The 22,515-nt window shown below is 39.7% G+C and overlaps 1 protein-coding gene across 1 annotated transcript in view; it reads right to left on the reverse strand.

The window, feature by feature from the left end:
* Positions 1 to 22,515, reverse strand: part of LOC123502580 — an 84,371-nt gene that overhangs the window by 9,823 nt on the left and 52,033 nt on the right. The window contains 3 exon segments of the mRNA XM_045251732.1: positions 13,413 to 13,659; positions 17,162 to 17,284; positions 18,501 to 18,641. Coding sequence (XP_045107667.1) covers positions 13,413 to 13,659; positions 17,162 to 17,284; positions 18,501 to 18,641 — 511 coding nt within the window.

Here is a 22,515-nt window from a genome sequence, read left to right on the forward strand (position 1 = left end):
AGGAGCATTTTATAGGAATGCAAGACATCATGGTTACTAAGGAAGATGTAAGGAAAATTATAAGCAATCTGGATATTGATAAATCAATGGGGCCTGATGGCATATCTGGGAGGTTGCTAAAAGAATGTAAGGATCAATTGTTGAACCCCATATTTGATATTGTGGAAACCTCCATACGAACAGGATTAGTCCCGAAAGAGTGGAAAAGAGCTGACATTGTGCCTATATATAAGAATGGTAGTAGAATGGAACCGCTAAATTATAGACCAGTATTGTTGACTAGTATATTGTGCAAGGTATGTGAAGAAGTAATTAAAGCTAAGTGGAGTGAGTATCTAGAAAGTGAAAACATTCTGAGTGAAAGGCAGTTTGGTTTCAGAAAAGGAAGATCGTGTGTATCCAATTTATTATGTTTTTATTCAAGAGTGACTGACATACTACAACATAGAGAGGGATGGGTGGATGCTATCTACCTGGACTTGAGAAAGGCCTTTGATAAAGTACCACACAATAGACTGATGTGGAAACTAAAGATGATTGGAGGAGTAAATGATAAACTAGCAAAATGGATGGAAAATTACTTAATGGGAAGAGAAATGAGAACAGTGGTGAGAGGAAGGAAGTCCGAGTGGAAGAAGGTAACCAGTGGAGTTCCACAAGGGTCAGTGCTGGGTCCCATCATGTTTTTGATTTATGTTAATGATATGCCAGTAGGAATTGACAGTTATATGAACATGTTCACGGACGATACTAAAATTATGAGGAGAGTAAAGAATGTGGAAGATTGTAACAAGTTACAGGAAGATCTTGATAAAATATATGAGTGGAGTAAGGAGTGGCAGATGGAATTTAATATAGACAAGACCCATGTTATGAAAATGGGAAGAAGTAGATACAGACCAAACAGGGATTACAGGCTGGGTGATGAGAAAATTAAAGAGACCAATGAGGAGAAAGACTTAGGAGTAACCGTGCAAAACACTTTGTCACCAGAGAAACACATTAACAAGATTTTTTGGAAAACATACAACATGCTTCAAAATATTGGCCTTGCATTCCACTACCTAGATGAAGGAATGATGAAGAAGATATTATGTACCTTAATAAGACCCCAGTTAGAATATGCAGCATGTGTCTGGTCACCGCATATGAAGAAAAATGTGAAGAAGGTAGAAAGGGTACAGAGGCTGGCAACAAGGATGGTACCAGGACTCAGGGAGTTAGACTATGAGGAAAGACTGAGGAAGCTGGAGTTGACCACATTAGAAGAGAGAAGAACAAGAGGAGACATGATAACTATGTATAAATTGGTGAACAAGATTGACATACTGGATAGAGAGTTGATAAAGGTGACCACAAGTAATCATCTCCGAGGACATGGAAAAAAGCTAATAAAGGATATCTGTCAAAATGACGTGAGTAAATACAGTTTCCCGCATCGTAGCATTGATAAGTGGAATAAACTGAGCAGTGATGTCGTTGATGCGGTGTGTGTCAATCAGATGAAAGAGAGATATGACAGGAATGGACAAGGAGACAGGACACAGAGAGCTTAGCTCGGGCCCTGTAATACACAAATAGGTAAATACACACAGAAATGGATATAGAAGAGGGAAAGGAAGATAGAGACAAATCACACAAAGGAGACCGATTAAATTACAGAAAGGCTGATACTGTGAACCCCAAGAGCTATTTTAAAAACGTAAATTGGGAGGAGATGGAAAACTCAGAGACGGTGCAAGGAAAGTATAACTTATTTTTTAAAATATACAAAACAGGAGTCGGGGAATATGTCCCAAAATATAGACCTGAAGAAGGAAAGAAAGATTGGTTTAATGCAAGATGTGGTAAGGCAAAGGAGAAAAGAGATGGAGCATGGAAAAGGTGGAGAAGAAACAGAAATCCAGAAAATAAGGAAAACTTCAAAACAGCAAGAAATGAAGATGCTAAGGTGAGAAAGGAAGAAGAAAGGAACTATGAAAAAGACATTGTCGAAAAATGTAAGGAACAACCAAAATTGTTCTACAGATTCATAAATTGAAAAATAAGGCAAAGAGAAACAATAGAAAGGTTAAACGGAAAGAACGGGATGGTGGAAGACCCAAAAAGCATGGCAGAACTGTTAAATGGTAAATTTCAGGAGGTCTTTACTAAGGAATCCAAATTTGAAAGACCACAGGGTAATAGAGAGACTGTCCATATGAAAGAGATTAAAGTAACCAAGCTTGAAATAAAAGAGTTGATGACGGAATTAGATGAGGAGAAGGCAATGGGACCGGATGAAGTCTCAGGCAGAATATTAAAAGAACTAGCAAGTCCTATATACAACATCATAAAATGCTCAATAGAAAGTGGAACAGTACCAGTAGAATGGAAAAGAGCTGAGGTGGTTCCCATATATAAGAGTGGAAGGAAGAAAGAACCTTTAAATTACAGACCGGTATCACTAACTAGTGTAATATGCAAGATGTGTGAAAGAGTAATAAAGAAACAATGGATAGAGTTTCTTGAAGACAACAAATTATTATCAAATAGCCAATTAGGTTTTAGAAAAGGTCGGTCATGTGTAACAAATTTATTGAGTTTCTACTCTAGAATAGTTGATAAAATACAAGAGAGAGAGAGAGAGGGATGGATTGACTGTATTTGTTTAGATTTAAAAAAGGCATTTGATAAAGTGCCACATGAAAGATTACTATGGAAGCTAGAGGAGACGGGTGGCTTAAAAGGAAGCACATTGAGATGGATAGAAAATTACTTGAGGGGGAGAGAAATAAGGACGGAAGTTAAAGATATGAAGTCCAAGTGGAGAGCAGTAAAAAGCGGAGTGCCACACGGGTCAGTATTGGCGCCAATACTTTTTCTCATACATATAAACGACATGCCAGAGGGAGTGAACAGCTACATCTGTTTGTGGATGATGCGAAACTGTGCAGAGTCTTAAAACAAAAAGAGGATTGTGAAATACTGCAGGAAGACTTAAACAAGATCTGGAAATGGAGTAAAAAATGGGAGATGGAATTCAATGTGGACAAAAGTCATGTCATGGAAATGGGAAAAAGTGAAAGACGACCTGTGGGAATCTATAAGATGGGAGATGGAGTAGAACTAGAAAAAGTAAAAAAGGAAAAGGACTTGGGAGTGACGATGGAAGAAAACAACCAACCGGTAAGCCATATTGATAGAATTTTCAGAGACATATAATTTGCTAAGGAATATTGGATTAGCATTTCACTATATGGACAAGGAAATGATGACGAAATTGATAAGTACTAAAATAAGACCTAAATTGGAATATGCAGGAGTGGTGTGGACCCCCCATAAAAAGAAACACATAAGGAAATTGGAGACTACAAAAAATGGCTACAAGAATGGTTCCAGAATTTAAAGGGATGACATATGAGGAAAGACTAAAAGCTATGGATGTACCAACCCTGGAACAAAGAGAGAGAGGAGATCTGATACAAGTTTATAAATTGATTAACTGAATGGATCAAGTGGATAATGAGAAACTAATCCTGAGAGAAGAATATGACATTAGAAGCACAAGATCGCATAGTAAGAAACTGAGGAAGAGAAGATGTCTGAGAGATGTTAAAAAATATAGTTTCCTGCAAAGATATGTTGAGACTTGGAACAGTTTGAGTGAGAGTTTGAGTGTCAGCAACGAGTGTGCATAGTTTTAAAGAAAAATTGGATAAGTGTATGGAGATGGGGCCAGAAGAGCATGAAGCCCAGGCCCTGTAAAACTACAACTAGGTAAATACACACACACACATAGTTGATAGAAAACATGGAATGTGGGTGTCCAATAGGGAAGAGTGATCATATGATGATTGAGTGTGTATTGAGGGAAGGAAGAATGGAAAGAAGGAATGAACATCACAGAACAGGAAGATTCATCTATGGTAAAGCAGATTACATCAAATGAAGGAATTACTTTGAGCAAGCGGACTGGAGTGTTTTTGAGGATGCATGTGGAATTGAGGATAAATGGAGAGAGTTTGTGAACATTTACGAGGAAGGGGTCAATAAATATGTACCAAGGGTAAAGAAGAAACAAAAGAGGATCCAAGCATGGTTTAATAAACACTGTGAGGAATCAAAGAGGAAGAGAGACACAGCTTGGAAAAGGTGGATGAAGAGAAAAGGATCTTTAGTGTGGGATGAGTATAAAAAGGCAAGGAATAAGTACACTAGAATAAGGAGAGAAGAGGCCAGAAAGTATGAGAGGGACATTGTGGAAAAATGTAAGGATGAGCCAAGATTATTCTATAGATTTGTTAATGGGAAATTAAAAAACAAGAAAGAAATAAGCAAGGTGAAAGTTGATGGAGAATTCATTGAAGAGGAAAAACTCATGGCTGAAGAGTTGGATAAGTGTTTCCAAAAAGTTTTTACTAATGAAAGAACCTTTAATGAACCAAAGATCAAACCGACAGAAGAAGGAGGCCTGGATGTAATTGAAGTGTTGCAGGATGAAGTGTGTGAAATGCTAGAAAGATTGGATGTAAGGAAAGCACAAGGGCCTGATAGAGTATCAAATTGGGTGTTGAGGGAATGTAAGGATCAACTGGCAAAAAAGATTTGTGGCCTCATATTGAAATCTCTGCAGCAGGGGCAGGTGCCAAAGGACTGGTAAAAAGCAGATATAGTACCCATATTTAAGAGTGGAAACAAGGAAAATCTGTCAAACTACAGGCCGGTGTCATTAACAAGTGTTGTGGTTAAACTGTGTGAGTCAGTAATAAAGAAAAGATGGAATGATTATCTAGAAAGGAAGAAAATATTGACTAATGGGCAGTTTGGATTTCAGAAAGGCAGATCATGTGTAACAAATTTATTGTGCTTCTACTCTCGGGTCATAGATGTGGTACAAGAAAGGGTGGGATGGGTGGATGGAATTTATCTAGACTTGAAGAAAGCATCTGATAAAGTCCCTCATAAGAGATTGATCTGGAAAGTGAGAGAACATGGCGGGCTGAGGGGTAGGCTTTTGGAATGGATCAGTGATTTCCTGACTGGAAGAGAGATGAGAACAGTAATAAGAGATAGGAAATCAGCTTGAAGGGAAGTGACTAGTGGAGTACCTCAGGGGTCAGTTTTGGCACCATTACTGTTTGCTGTTTACATAAATGATATGACGAAAGGAGTGAATAGCTATATGAGTTTGTTTGCGGATGATGCCAAATTAATGAGGTAAATAACTAAGAAAGAAGACTGTGAGGCATTGCAGAGGGACTTAGACAAGATCTGGGAGTAGAGCAGAGAGTGGCAAATGGAATTTAATATCAAGAAGTGTGGAGTGATGAATTTCGGTAAGAGCAGTACGAGACCAGTGTACAGATATAAGATGGGGGATAAGGAATTGAAAATAAAGACTGAAGAGAGAGATCTGGGAATAACTGTGACAGAGGGGCTCTTGTCAGAGGTTCATGTAAAGAGGAAATCTGGTGAAGCGTACAATTGAGTAAGGAACATAAAAACTGCATTCTGCTACATGGATGAAGAGATGATCAAGAAGTTGATTGTTACAATGATTAGACCCAGGTTGGAGTATGCAGTAGTACTTTGGTCTCCAAGAATGGCAAGGAATAAGAGGTAGCTGGAATGCGTGCAGAGGGCTGCGACAAAGCTGCCCCAAACCTTGGTGAATCTGTCTTATGAGCAGAGACTGGAAAAATTGAGTCTGCCGACACTGGAAAAAAGAAGGGAGAGAGGAGACCTTATCACTATGTATAGGATTCTGTCTGGCATTGAGAAGTTGGACCATGATGATCTGGTGGTGAGGGATATGAGAAGTGGGAGGAAGCATGGGAGAAAAGTGAAGATGAGTGTGTGTACAAAGGACATAAAGAAATACAGTTTTCCACAAAGAATTGTGGGGATCTGGAATGCGCTGAACAAAAAAGTGGTTGAAGCAAAAGCAATTCATGGATTTAAGGAAAAGTTAGATAAGAGTAGATATGGGGACGGGACAGCATGAGTTTGAATTCCTCCTCCCGTAAACAACAACTAGGTAAATACACACACACAACAAGAGCTTTACACAGTAACTTTCATTTTTTATCATTTTTTAAAAGATGAAGGTTGTTTATTATTAATATTAATATCATTATTAATATTTCGTTCCGAAAATACAGGTCCTCCCCCCGGAAAAACTCAGTTAATGAGCAACTTCAGAACGTAATTACATTTTACTTACAATGGTTGCAAAGCCCAGTTGTAAAACTTCATTTTGCAAAAAAATAGAGCTTTCTACCTTATCTCAGTAAAAAGTTATTGTGTTCTGAATGTTGCAACATTTTAACTGCGTTTTTCTCCGTTTTTTTATTTTTGGCGCTTACGTCAACTATTCTGAATGCCTCATATATAGATATAGAACGGAAAAAAGGACAAAATAGTGAAAACTAAAATTGTACACCAATGAACAGAAAGACTGGAAAGACACAACTACAGAGACAGGACCACAGACTTATGTAGTGGCCATGTAACTTTCACTAATGAGCAAACTGGTGTGTGTGTGTGTGTGTGTGTGTGTATTTATTTACCTAATTGTATTTACCTAATTGTAACATACGGGAAAAGAGCTATGCTCGTGTTGTCCCGTCTCCATATCTATTAATGTCCAGCTTTTTCTTAAAATCATGAATATTCCTTGCGTTGACCACTTCCACGTCTAAACTATTCCATGCTTCCACCCTTCTATGAGGGAAGCTATATTTTTTCACATCTCTCCTATAAGTGGCCATTTTAGTTTTTCCCATGCCCTCTCGACATTCTTTCATTCCACATACACAGATCTTCCCTATCCATTTTTCCATGCCAATCATCACTCTGTATATTGCTATCAGGTCTCCCCTTTCTCTTCTGTTTTCCAGGGTCGGAAGTTGCATTCTTTTCAGTCTGTCTTCATAAGTCAAATCTCTTAAGTCAGGCACCATTTTGTTGCAGCCCTCTGTACTTTCTCTAGTTTCCTTATGTGTTTCTTTAAGTTCGAGCCCACTGTATTGTTGCATATTCAAGCCTCGGTCTTATCATTGCAGTAATTATTTTCTTCATCATTTCTTCATCTAAATATACGAACGCCACTCTTATGTTCCTCAATAAGTTCAATACTTCTCCAATTATTTTGTTTATATGTCTCTCTGGCGATAGGTCATTGGTAATTGTCACCCCAAGGTCTTTTTCTTCATGACTGGTTTTATGTCTTCATTTCCTATCTTGTACATACTCCTGATTCTTCTTTCACTCTTGCCAAACTCTATTTTCTTGCATTTTGTCGTGTTGAACTCCATTTGCCATGTACAGCTCCATTTCCATATTCTGTCCAAGTCTTCCTGGAGTAGTTCGCAATCTTTGTCACATCTCACTTTTCTTAACAATTTTGCATCGTCTGCAAATAGGCTCACATAACTGGACACCCCATCCACCATGTCATTTATGTAGACCGCAAACATTACTGGTGCCAACACTGATCCCTGTGGAACTCCACTCTCCACCAAGCCCCATTCTGATGGTCTGTCCTTAATTATTGTTCTCATTTCTCTTCCTACCAAAAAGTCTTCCATCCATTTTAGTAAACTGCCATGCACTCCTCCTACCATTTCAAGTTTCCAGATCAGTCTCCGGTGTGGTACCTTATCAAAGGCCTTTTTTAAATCCAGATATATTCCATCAGCCCAACCATCTCTTTCCTGTATTACATCTATCACCCTCGAATAGTAACATATCAGGTTTGTCGTGCATGAACGCCCTTTTCTAAAACCAAATTGACACTCACAAAGTATGTCATTTTTCTCCAAGAAGTCTGTCCATCTATTCTTCACCACCCTCTCACACATCTTAGCTACCACACTTGTAAGTGACACTGGTCTATAGTTCAATGGGTCTCTCTTGTTACCTGATTTATAGATTGGGACAATGTTAGCTCTTTTCCAGTCTTGGGGCACTACACCTTCCCTTAATGAGGCATCAATTACTTCACAAACTTTTTCTGCCAGTTGCTCCCTGCATTCTCTTAAAATCCATCCTGATACCCCATCAGGTCCCACAGCTTTTCTCACTTCTAAACTCCCCATCATATTCTTGATCTCCACAGTTACTTGAAACTCCTTCATAATCCCTTTCTGTTCCATTACCAGTGGTTTGTCAAAAGCAGTCTCCTTTGTGAATACCTTCCGAAAGCATCCATTCATAGCCTCTGCCATTTCCCCTGGGATCTTCACTGCATACTCCATTTACTTCTAAACTTTCAATACTTTCTCTATTTTTGATGTTGTTGTTCACATGTCTGTAAAAAAAGCCTTGGTTGGTCTTTACATTTATCAATTATATCCTTTTCTTGTTTCTTTCTTTCTTCTCTTCTAATCAACACATATTCATTTCTTGCTCTTTTGTAACTTTCCCACTGCTTAATCCGTCTTTTCCTTCTCCACCTCTTCCATGCATCCTCTTTTCTTGTTCTAGCCTTTTCACATCTATCGTTAAACCAGTCCTGCTTTCCAACTTCTCTATGTTGTCTTATTGGTACAAATTTTTCTCACCTTCTTTGTATATTTTTATAAATTCCTTCCACTTTTCATTTGCTCCTTAGCACTCTTGAATTTCATCCAATTTGTCTCTTGAAAGAATTTCTTTAGGTTTCCAAAATCTGTCTTGGCATAATTCCATCTTCCCACTTTATATTCTTCATTTCTTCTAGATTTCTCTTCATCTATCACCTTGAACTCCAAAACTGCATGATCATTCTTTGCTAAAGGGCACTCCACCCTCATCTCCTCAATGACCATTGGCTCTGTACTAAAGACCAAGTCCAGTCTTGACGATGCTCCCTCTCCTCCAAACCTAGTATCTTCTTTGACCCACTGAGTTAACACATTTTCCATTGCCAGTGTCAATAGTGTATTTCCCATGTTGTCTCTGATCCTTCCATTGACCAGTCCTCCCAACACACCTCTTTACAATTAAAATCTCCCATCATTATAGTTCGTTCACAGCCACCCAACATTTCTTCCAGACATGTTCCTGTATCACTTATCATTTCTTCATATTCCTGTACTGACCATGCATTTGTCTTAGGTGGTACGTACACCACTATGTAGTGCCTCTTTTTCCTTCATTAGTTTCTGCTCTGATCTTTAGCACTTCTGCCTTTCCCATACCTTCTTTCACTTGATCCACCTTTATATCTTTTTAACCAGCAACATCACTCCTCCTCCCATCTTACCTACTCTATTTCTTTTCCAAACATTATATTTCCTTCTCCAACCATCATCAGGTCTTCTCCTCTCTCAGTTTTGTTTCAGTAAGACCCACAATATCTGGGTTCTTGTCCCTCAAGTAATCGTTGAGTTCTAAAATCCCGATATCACTCCATTTATGTTGGAATACATTACATTCCGCTCATACGTAAGTTTCTTTAGTCCTTTCTTGCTGTACTTTTCTGGGTTATGAACCACTTCCTCAGTCTCATATCCAAGATTCTCCAGAAAACTCTTTCTTCTCCTCTTCTGTCCTCTCTTCATTTCTTTTCAAAGCCTCCTTTCTCAACTCATTTAACATTTCTCTTTCCTTTTCACCGAGATCTCTTCTCAACCAAATCTTCCTTGTTGTTTCCTGCTGGGCTAGCCTCCATGACTTCTCCACCAATTCATCTACATCCTTTTGTGACTTAAGTTTGATTCTTATTGGCCTCATACCTTCTCTTGTGAACTTTCCAATTCTATGGAAGTCCTCTATTTCTTGTACTAGGTCTTTTCCTCCTCCTGCACCACATTAATGATATTATTTATCACCTTTTTATGTTTTTCTCTCTCCATTTTACTCGGTGTCTTATCCTCCTCCACACCAAATATCACCACACATCTCTTTTGTCTACAGTTTCCCTCACCAATGTCTCATTTGATTTAATAACCTTCACCACTTTCTCAGCAATCTTCTCTTCTATGATCTGTTGATCTATAATTTCAGCAAGGCCCAAAGTTTTCTCCCAGACTCTTTGATTTCCTTTTCCAGACTTGCAACTTTGTAATTTACCTCCTTTCTTTCCACTTCCTGACTTTTTTCCATTCAGCCTGCTTCTCCATCACTTTTCCTAGAGATTCTCCACATTTTTCGCAATTCACTTTAATTAGCTTAACTTCCTCTTTCAGTACTTCATTTTCCTTCTTCATATCGGCACACTCTTTCATTACATTGTCATAACTCGTTTCCAGGCCCCCATACTTTTCAAACAGTTTTTCAATTTTACCTTCCAACTCCAGAATTTTCTTCACATAAGCGCTCTTCTCCATTATTCCTTGAAATCCTGTGAAGTCTGATTCATCCTTCGAGTTCATGGCCGCCATGTGTGTGTGTGTGTGTGTGTGTGTGTGTGTGTGTGTGTGTGTGTGTGTGTGTGTGTGTGTGTATTTACCTAATTGTATTTACCTAATTGTAACATACGGGAAAAGAGCTATGCTCGTGTTGTCCCGTCTCCATATCTATTAATGTCCAGCTTTTTCTTAAAATCATGAATATTCCTTGCGTTGACCACTTCCACGTCTAAACTATTCCATGCTTCCACCCTTCTATGAGGGAAGCTATATTTTTCACATCTCTCCTATAAGTGGCCATTTTAGTTTTTTCCCATGCCCTCTCGACATTCTTTCATTCCACATACACAGATCTTCCCTATCCATTTTTCCATGCCAATCATCACTCTGTATATTGCTATCAGGTCTCCCTTTCTCTTCTGTTTTCCAGGGTTGGAAGTTGCATTCTTTTCAGTCTGTCTTCATAAGTCAAATCTCTTAAGTCAGGCACCATTTTGTTGCAGCCCTCTGTACTTTCTCTAGTTTCCTTATGTGTTTCTTTAAGTTCGAGCCCACTGTATTGTTGCATATTCAAGCCTCGGTCTTATCATTGCAGTAATTATTTTCTTCATCATTTCTTCATCTAAATATACGAACGCCACTCTTATGTTCCTCAATAAGTTCAATACTTCTCCAATTATTTTGTTTATATGTCTCTCTGGCGATAGGTCATTGGTAATTGTCACCCCAAGGTCTTTTTCTTCATGACTGGTTTTATGTCTTCATTTCCTATCTTGTACATACTCCTGATTCTTCTTTCACTCTTGCCAAACTCTATTTTCTTGCATTTTGTCGTGTTGAACTCCATTTGCCATGTACAGCTCCATTTCCATATTCTGTCCAAGTCTTCCTGGAGTAGTTCGCAATCTTTGTCACATCTCACTTTTCTTAACAATTTTGCATCGTCTGCAAATAGGCTCACATAACTGGACACCCCATCCACCATGTCATTTATGTAGACCGAAAACATTACTGGTGCCAACACTGATCCCTGTGGAACTCCACTCTCCACCAAGCCCCATTCTGATGGTCTGTCCTTAATTATTGTTCTCATTTCTCTTCCTACCAAAAGTCTTCCATCCATTTTAGTAAACTGCCATGCACTCCTCCTACCATTTCAAGTTTCCAGATCAGTCTCTGGTGTGGTACCTTATCAAAGGCCTTTTTAAATCCAGATATATTCCATCAGCCCAACCATCTCTTTCCTGTATTACATCTATCACCCTCGAATAGTAACATATCAGGTTTGTCGTGCATGAACGCCCTTTTCTAAAACCAAATTGACACTCACAAAGTATGTCATTTTTCTCCAAGAAGTCTGTCCATCTATTCTTCACCACCCTCTCACACATCTTAGCTACCACACTTGTAAGTGACACTGGTCTATAGTTCAATGGGTCTCTCTTGTTACCTGATTTATAGATTGGGACAATGTTAGCTCTTTTCCAGTCTTGGGGCACTACACCTTCCCTTAATGAGGCATCAATTACTTCACAAACTTTTTCTGCCAGTTGCTCCTGCATTCTCTTAAAATCCATCCTGATACCCCATCAGGTCCCACAGCTTTTCTCACTTCTAAACTCCCCATCATATTCTTGATCTCCTCCACAGTTACTTGAAACTCCTTCATAATCCCTTTCTGTTCCATTACCAGTGGTTTGTCAAAAGCAGTCTCCTTTGTGAATACCTTCCGAAAGCATCCATTCATAGCCTCTGCCATTTCCTGGGATCTTCACTGCATACTCCATTTACTTCTAAACTTTCAATACTTTCTCTATTTTTGATGTTGTTGTTCACATGTCTGTAAAAAGCCTTGGTTGGTCTTTACATTTATCAATTATATCCTTTTCTTGTTTCTTTCTTTCTTCTCTTCTAATCAACACATATTCATTTCTTGCTCTTTTGTAACTTTCCCACTGCTTAATCCGTCTTTTCCTTCTCCACCTCTTCCATGCATCCTCTTTTCTTGTTCTAGCCTTTTCACATCTATCGTTAAACCAGTCCTGCTTTCCAACTTCTCTATGTTGTCTTATTGGTACAAATTTTTCTCACCTTCTTTGTATATTTTTATAAATTCCTTCCACTTTTCATTTGCTCCTTAGCACTCTTGAATTTCATCCAATTTGTCTCTTGAAAGAATTTCTTTAGGTTTCCAAAATCTGTCTTGGCATAATTCCATCTTCCCACTTTATATTCTTCATTTCTTCTAGATTTCTCTTCATCTATCACCTTGAACTCCAAAACTGCATGATCACTCTTTGCTAAAGGGCACTCCACCCTCATCTCCTCAATGACCATTGGCTCTGTACTAAAGACCAAGTCCAGTCTTGACGATGCTCCCTCTCCTCCAAACCTAGTATCTTCTTTGACCCACTGAGTTAACACATTTTCCATTGCCAGTGTCAATAGTGTATTTCCCATGTTGTCTCTGATCCTTCCATTGACCAGTCCTCCCAACACACCTCTTTACAATTAAAATCTCCCATCATTATAGTTCGTTCACAGCCACCCAACATTTCTTCCAGACATGTTCCTGTATCACTTATCATTTCTTCATATTCCTGTACTGACCATGCATTTGTCTTAGGTGGTACGTACACCACTATGTAGTGCCTCTTTTTTCCTTCATTAGTTTCTGCTCTGATCTTTAGCACTTCTGCCTTTCCCATACCTTCTTTCACTTGATCCACCTTTATATCTTTTTAACCAGCAACATCACTCCTCCTCCCATCTTACCTACTCTATTTCTTTTCCAAACATTATATTTCCCTTCTCCAACCATCATCAGGTGTGTGTGTGTGTGTGTGTCAGTGACCTCACAAAGTGCCATATTCAGAAACGCTTCCCTCTCTCACGACAACCATTTTTGAAGACCACAGAGACAATTAGCTGAGTTGTAAAGAGTATCTATCCTGTTGATAATGCAGGAAACTTGTTAACATGTCACTAAAATTACCTAAACACCCTTAAAAACCCATGTCACTTCAACTAGAGCCCTTTCAAAATAGTGAAGGTACAGTACAGAAGCATTTCAGAACATACGACAAACTCACACACCTGTTGCTTTCCGTAGAGGACAGTGGAGGAGGGGGAGGGCACTGCTTCTTCACAGGACGAGCATAGCTGTAGTCCGGGTCGCCGCGGGAGGGACGGTGACCCTGCCTGGCTTGGAGTTCCTGTGCCCGTGACCTGCGATGGGACGATGCACTCCTGGCCTCGTCTGAACTCTCCTCATGGCTGGTGGTTGACTCTGTCCTGGAGCGGCCGCCGCCCACCATGTCTGCCACAGTCTGGTAGTCGCCATCTGGTGGGTAGGGCGGTTGGTGGTCAGCTTGGGACACACACACAGGTGGGAAAGTTACAAAAGAGCAAGAAATGAATATGTGTTGATTAGAAGAGAAGAAAGAAAGAAACAAGAAAAGGATATAATTGATAAATGTAAAGACCAACCAAGGCTTTTTTACAGACATGTGAACAACATCAAAAATAGAGAAAGTATTGAAAGTTTAGAAGTAAATGGAGTATGCAGTGAAGATCCCAGGGAAATGGCAGAGGCTATGAATGGATGCTTTCGGAAGGTATTCACAAAGGAGACTGCTTTTGACAAACCACTGGTAATGGAACAGAAAGGGATTATGAAGGAGTTTCAAGTAACTGTGGAGGAGATCAAGAACATGATGGGGAGTTTAGAAGTGAGAAAGCTGTGGGACCTGATGGGGTATCAGGATGGATTTTAAGAGAATGCAGGGAGCAACTGGCAGAAAAAGTTTGTGAAGTAATTGATGCCTCATTAAGGGAAGGTGTAGTGCCCCAAGACTGGAAAAGAGCTAACATTGTCCCAATCTATAAATCAGGTAACAAGAGAGACCCATTGAACTATAGACCAGTGTCACTTACAAGTGTGGTAGCTAAGATGTGTGAGAGGGTGGTGAAGAATAGATGGACAGACTTCTTGGAGAAAATGACATACTTTGTGAGTGTCAATTTGGTTTTAGAAAAGGGCGTTCATGCACGACAAACCTGATATGTTACTATTCGAGGGTGATAGATGTAATACAGGAAAGAGATGGTTGGGCTGATGGAATATATCTGGATTTAAAAAAGGCCTTTGATAAGGTACCACACCGGAGACTGATCTGGAAACTTGAAATGGTAGGAGGAGTGCATGGCAGTTTACTAAAATGGATGGAAGACTTTTGGTAGGAAGAGAAATGAGAACAATAATTAAGGACAGACCATCAGAATGGGGATTGGTGGAGAGTGGAGTTCCACAGGGATCAGTGTTGGCACCAGTAATGTTCGCGGTCTACATAAATGACATGGTGGATGGGGTGTCCAGTTATGTGAGCCTATTTGCAGACGATGCAAAATTGTTAAGAAAAGTGAGATGTGACAAAGATTGCGAACTACTCCAGGAAGACTTGGACAGAATATGGAAATGGAGCTGTACATGGCAAATGGAGTTCAACACGACAAAATGCAAGAAAATAGAGTTTGGCAAGAGTGAAAGAAGAATCAGGAGTATGTACAAGATAGGAAATGAAGACATAAAAACCAGTCATGAAGAAAAAGACCTTGGGGTGACAATTACCAATGACCTATCGCCAGAGAGACATATAAACAAAATAATTGGAGAAGTATTGAACTTATTGAGGAACATAAGAGTGGCGTTCGTATATTTAGATGAAGAAATGATGAAGAAAATAATTACTGCAATGATAAGACCGAGGCTTGAATATGCAACAATACAGTGGGCTCCGAACTTAAAGAAACACATAAGGAAACTAGAGAAAGTACAGAGGGCTGCAACAAAAATGGTGCCTGACTTAAGAGATTTGACTTATGAAGACAGACTGAAAAGAATGCAACTTCCGACCCTGGAAAACAGAAGAGAAAGGGAGACCTGATAGCAATATACAGAGTGATGATTGGCATGGAAAAATGGATAGGGAAGATCTGTGTATGTGGAATGAAAGAATGTCGAGAGGGCATGGGAAAAACTAAAATGGCCACTTATAGGAGAGATGTGAAAAAATATAGCTTCCCTCATAGAAGGGTGGAAGCATGGAATAGTTTAGACGTGGAAGTGGTCAACGCAAGGAATATTCATGATTTTAAGAAAAAGCTGGACATTAATAGATATGGAGACGGGACAACACGAGCATAGCTCTTTTCCCGTATGTTACAATTAGGTAAATACAATTAGGTAAATACAAGGAAGCACTGTATGGGTGGATGAATATTTTGAACCCAGTCACTGCAATATCAAACAACTAACACCACCATAAGCAATGGATCAAAACTTTATAAATACATACAAGAAAATAAGGGATTAATAAGAACAGATTTTGCAATTTCTAAACAGTTCTAAGAATAAAGAACAAATAAAGACATTTCCAAATGATTATTAAAAAATTATCAACAGTTCAAAGGATGGAGGTGGCTATAGAACAAGTAAAAATGTTTCATAATGACGATCAATTCAAGAGAGATGTACCAAAAAGCAGTTAGAGGTTTAATGTGAGTGTTTATGTCAGTCTTGGATATAAACACACCGGCAAAACAAGTGTATAGGATAAATCTCATAATATAAGAGTTGTTAGTCAGCTTTGTGTGTAAATGTATAGGTAAATAATGGATGAATGGATGGATTCTTTATTTTTCCCCTTTCTTAATGCAGTCTGGGTACTGGGTTCAGGGCAATGCTAAGCTAATACAGAAGAAAATGTCCAGTGAAGGTGAAACTCCCTACGTTGTTCAGTCAAAGATGGACAGATGGATAGACGAACGGATGATGGAACATGTACAGGTAGGCACTGGTGGGAACTAATAATGGAACAAATACTGTATATAGATAAGTAGTTTGGTAAGGAGAGAGACTTTGGGCTTCTGTTTTACCTCAGCCATTTCATCCTCTCATTTCTACAACACAGATGACTCTGAGTTTTTTGTTTTTTATTTATTTACACTATGTGGGCTTTTCATAGGAATTTATGGGGTAAAGGGGATACTTTTTGGGGTACCTCCTATCTCAAAGGCCACCCCTCAGACCCCAAAGCACGCATGGTTCCACAATATATTGGGACCTCTAGGCACTGTGTGTATTACAAAGGAAATAAACTAATGCACTGTTCTGCCCTGAAATATTTACAGTATGGTAAGTGAATAATACTAATTCCTAAACTTTATCCTTCTTTATTATTCCTAACCTTCCATCTAAAAGCCAAAACAATAAAAATGCAGAATAAAAAGGAAAAACACTCAATAAAAGCATGAAGATTTAAGTGACATATTAAAGGAAATAAGAGTGGAGAAACGATTTAAGAATGGTTTACAAACTATGGTGGATCCAGAAAGCAGCTTTAAGAGCGGGAGCAGAGCAAAGCAAAGTGACTGGATGGGTATAAAGAGAGGAGCAAAGCAAGGGTGTGTTTTACCTCCAGATTGTTCTCTTTATACAGTGAGATGATAATGAGGTCAACTGAAGGAAAGTGCCACCTGATATGACAGCTGAGCAAGTACTTTTTTTTGGGTTCATTTTCCCAGTACATGGCCAGCTGTGGTATGCCAGAGCTCCTGAGGTGTAGCAAGGTGGTCCAAGAGATGAGCTCAAACTACCACGGGGTGATGGAGCAAAAGTGTGAATGATGCATGTACAAGTGTGTGGTGTTTCACGGGAGTCACCCTGCGAGGGACTGCCAGCCTGGTATACAGAGCAACAGGTACATTTTGCAAGTCTCCATTTGTGTTGGAAAAAATCCTTGTACTCTTCTGAAGTCATTGAGCTTTCCCTGACCCTGACTGACCTGGCTTGAAGAGGGCAGGGACTCGCAGGGCTCGGTTGTTGCCCAGCGCAGCACAGAATGACACCAGGTCAGGCTCATGAGGTGTGTCAGATTCAGTGGTGACCTCACTACTTGTTACCACACCTGTAGGGGAAAGGAGCAGATGTGGTGGTGATGGCTGTTTCTCTCCTCTACACTGATAAATGACACTGTGTAAGAAGATTGATGGCAATTTATGAATGAATAAATGAACTGAGTGTTTAAAGGCACTACAACAATGATCATATGACATTAAATATTTAAGAAAATATTTGAAGGTAATTGCTAAATGTTGTTTCAGAAATATTTGTCAATCAGTACCCCTGGATTGCAATGAACTCTAGATTTCTAAATTTTTCACTTTTAATCTTTCAACGCATTTCACAAGATTCATAACTTATTTTCATATTATTTTTCTCTTAGTGCAAATCTAACAATCATAAATCACAAGAATTCATGGAAAATGTCAAACTGTATTACGTCTCTCTCTACCACTCACTGTTCCATGAGTGTTCCTCCTCCCACACTGGCAGCATCACCTCCACTCACTGTAGAAACATGAGTGCACTTTACCTAACACCATCACAGCACTCCATCCCCATACCTTCACTGCCACAGCAACACCACCACCACCACCAGCCTCCCCACTCCCAGCCACAACACTCTATTCAACACCTGCCACATCTCAACTGATCTCTTGCACACCTAAAACCTTCTCCCCACCATTCTGGAACTCCCTGCCAGCTTCTGTATTTCCATCTTCCTATGACGTGACTTCATTTAAGAGGGAGGTTTCAAGACATTTATTCCTTTCTTTTTGGTTAATTCTCTTCAACCTGCAAGGAGACTGGTAACTAAATGGGCCTTTTTTTTCATGATATTTTTGTTGCACTTTGCCAGCTTTCCCCTCTCACATAAAAAATGTCACACCACCACCACCCTCTCAGGTACACTACCACCATCCTCTCACTCACCACCACCATTCCCTATCCTCTCAGACACACCACCAACACCCTCATTCAAACCACTACCCCTCTGCAGCCACACCAATACCATTCTCTTATCCTCTCAGACACACCATGCACCACCACCCTCTCAACTCTTTCAGTACTGGGACGCATTTTTATCATGAGTTTTGAGAATTATTCCATAATTTTATTTGCACTAGGAAGGGTCTATGGAGATCAGAAGATTAATGGCTGGAGTCTACACTAGTTTAATCCCCACATAAGTTTCTGTAGCTGTATAAAATCACCATGTAGTTAGCAGAATACATATGAAAACATGTCATGGTACTGAAGGGTTTAAACACACAACTTACCACACTTGTTCCTGCGGCCAGACTCAGGTGTGGTGGGGCCGCCATTGGTGTGGCTGTGGGCGTGGTAGGCGCGCACCAGCTCCTCATGGTTGGAACTGACGGAGGTGACAGATGAGCCACTCGCTTCCTTGCTGGCCACACCTGAGGACAGTGCAGCTGAGGTAAGGATTGCACTCAGACAAGGTGTGTTAATGAGGTATTGATCTACAGTGCTTTCTATTCAAGGTCATATTTTGTTTTGACTAAGACTGACTGTGTTAACTGGAAATCCTTTAACCCCTTCAACACTGGGACACATTTTTACCTTGAGATTTGTGTGCAATTAGACCATTTTTATTTACATTAGGAATGGTCTATGGAGGTCGGAAGATTAATGGCCACAGTCTTCACTATTTCAATCCCCCATACTAGTTTCCAAAGCTGTATAAAATCACCAAATAGTAAGCAGAATGAATATGGAAATGCATCATGGTACTCAATGGGTTAACACTCTATCAAAGCAGGTGTGTTATTAAGTTACCCTTTACTGTTCTCTATTAACCACTTCAGTTCCATGACCCATTTCTATATTCCTTCTGCTTACTAATATATGATGATTTTCTACAGCTTCAGAAACTAATGTGGGGAATTAAAATAGTGAAGACTGTGGCCATTAATCTTCTGCCCTCCATAGACCCTTCCTAATGTCAATAAAATGGTCTAATCACACACAAACCTCAAGGTAAAAAGGTGTCCCAGAACTGAAGGAGTTAAACCAGGTGTGTCAATTAGCTACCATCTATTGGACAAGGTGTGTTAGTGAGGTATTCTTTATTCAATGAGGTTTCCTGTATTGGAAGTGCTGTTATGCTTGCTTGGAGTGAGGTTGGACATGCACTTTTGTCACTCGTCTGTGTTTGAGTATGCAGTGTTCATGTGCTGTCCTTTGTATCGTGTGCTTTATGTATGTGCTATCAGTCTTGTGTTGTGTGTTACTATGCCATGTTTGTATTTCACTGTGTATTAGGTAGTGTCCATTGTGCACTGTGATCTATTCTGTTTGATGTATTTTGGTGATGTATAATTGTCACCGGTAATTCTGCATCAAAAACTGACTGACTGACTGACTAAATGACTGACTGGGTGACTGACTGACTACCTAAATGACTGACTGACTGACTACCTAAGTGACTGACTGACCGACTGACTGACTATATGTGTTGGTGTGCATTTCTTGTGTTTGTCTTGTTACTTCACTTCACTGAGCACTTATGATTATGAATACCAAGCAAAGAAGAAATGCACACTTCAGTTTTCTTTCATCAGTGCTAATAAATATTTGGATGAGAGTGCTTGTTAAGGTGATTAATTGTAACTCTTTCTTCTATCATTACTGTTTTGTGGTTGGCCTTATTGCTACTATGTGTACTATGTATTAATGCTTCTATGACTGCAAATCTAAATGGAACCATGAAATAATAAGGGAGAGCAGAGGTCAGCAGAAAAAAGTCAATCAATTAACCATAAAAGGAACTACTATGAGTATTAGCACAAGACACACTAACAAGGTAAGTAATAAAAATAAATGAAATTAAGTATAAAAGAACAATAATAATAATTAAAAAAATAATAATACATAAAGATATAAATGAATAACAAAACAAGAAGTCAAAAAGGCAAATAGAGAGGCTCCTTGTGAATGAGGAGGCTAATGTGAGCAGAGGCAGAGTGGCAGAGTGGTGACAAGGAGTCGTGCACACAGGCACAGTGAAGGCCAGTACTTCAGTGTCCTCTTGCACTCACTTCCCTGGTGGTGTGCCTCCCTTTTGCCTCAAGTCACCTGGTCTGCCAGGAACCTGTCACTTCACAGGCTTTGTAAAGAGACTGTGAGCTGAACAGAGAACTCCAGACTGAGGCAAATGTGAAGGTAAGAGCTGAAAGTTACTACTTCTCTGACCATCACGGTGCTAATAAATATTTTTTCCTTTCTTTCTTTCTATTACTCTACTCCTGCAGTGTAACAGGATGGTCCAGAAGACTGTCCCTTTCCACCACACACTGACAGGGTGAAGGGTATGCATGATGTGTGTGGTGATTGCGTATCTTGTCTGTCTCTCACAAAGACAAAGGAATGAAAAGAAAAGAAGAATGAAGAAAGAAGAAAGAAGAGATGATGAATGGAGAATAATAAGCAGGGCTCCTATGGAAGGGCCATTTACACCTCTCCTTGAATAGTCATTCTCTGGGATCAAGAACCAGAGAAACAACAAACACACAACAGGAGAAACAACAGAAAGGCAGCAATTATCAACAACCCACTTGAAAGGTAGCCAGGGTCACAAGCCAAACCAAGACAATGCAAAGGGAAAGTGTAAGTAGGTCAAGAAGACAGAGTCAGCACAGATAAAAGGGAAAGTCAAATTACCATGAAAACTAGACTCACCTACAGAAACATACCAAAAGCCCTGGATGAGAAACAGGAATGGTTGATGTGGAAAATGTTATGTAAAAGATAACTTTATGAGTGAATTAGGCAGTCTTAAATTTATTATATAAGCATAGAGTAACAGAGAGAATAATACAGTAGCAGTAGCAGACGCCTGACACCAGTAACAGGCCAGAGGCTGAGGCCTTTTTTTTTTTTTTTTTTTTACGGTAAGGCCTATAGCGCCTGTAGACACACTTGAAGAGTGTATAGGAAGCGCTGTTCAGCTTCCGCCCATTAGTAACGCAGGCAATTTTATTTATAGTGGTACCCATATTAGGGCCCATATCACCACCCAAGCGCATCTTTGGTGTAACCACCTGGAACTTGGGTATCATGGTGACATGTAGGTAACTTTAAACCACTCGACAAATGGCAAAGTGTTTTAAGGCTGTACATGGTGGGATTCGAACCTACACGTGGACGTCTGCCCGATCCCACGCTGACCACCTTATGCACTACGCCACCGCCTCCCTGACCAGAGTGAGTAGAAATGGACGGAATAGCTCAAGTAAATGAAGCTTCAAGCATAATGCAGTCTGCATGTATTGAAGGAGGGATAGTATGTTGGTGGAATGGTTCTTTCTGTTTGCTTTGTAAGTGTGTGGAGTACAAAGATTAAGGTAGTTATAGAATATATTTGGTAATTGAAATGAAGCTGACATCACACATTTATTAATTGCACTCACCGAACACCATCTGTTTATATGAAACTTACTTACACCATGATTAAGTTAAATACTGAGTATGAAGTGACCCCAAGTGACTTTGAGACAATTGAAGACAAGCGTAGATCAGGAACTTTTAACTGTATCAAATGTAATGAAGTAGTAGTATAGTAGTGAAAACATGAATATGGTTGAAGACTTCTAGTGCCAGGATACAGTACTAAATCCATGCAACATCTCGGTCCATGACGTGTGCATGAGTGTGCACACCTCGCAGGGCTTTGTCTAGGCCACCCCATCTGGAATTTCCAACTTGGTATAAAGATGAACAAAACATTTTTATCCATAACACCACACAGTTCTTCCAAAGAGGATAGACAAAAAGATAGAAAAGCCAGCTGTGACCTCACTTGACCTTTACCTCTGTGTCTTATAACACAAAGGACAGTCAAAGCTTTCACTATGAAGGCAACTCTATTCCTTCACACAACACTACAAATTACACACACACCCTTCACTTAAAATTGTACACCAACACGGCACCTCATACACCACCCTTCAAATCTCCATGTGGTGAGGGGACTACAAATGACACCAGGTCGGACAACTCCTCTGCTAGTGAGCCAAGGGTCTTCACAGGTCAACTGACAGTAGCCCATTTTTCTGTTCCTTTCTACTTTCTCTACCCTCATTTTCATTCCAAAGCTGGATGTCACATCTATGTGTTCTCATGCCCACTCTCTTTTTCCACCATCTAGCTTCAACTCCAGTCACTCTCTAACAAGATTTATCTGTGCTGTCTACCTTTCCTCCTCTGACTATAAGAAATACTTTGACTATCTAACTTCCAAAATGGTGCACATTCTATCCTTCTATCCTTTTG

This window comes from Portunus trituberculatus, chromosome 12, assembly GCF_017591435.1.
Source record: "Portunus trituberculatus isolate SZX2019 chromosome 12, ASM1759143v1, whole genome shotgun sequence".
Classification (NCBI taxonomy): Eukaryota; Metazoa; Arthropoda; class Malacostraca; order Decapoda; family Portunidae; genus Portunus; species Portunus trituberculatus.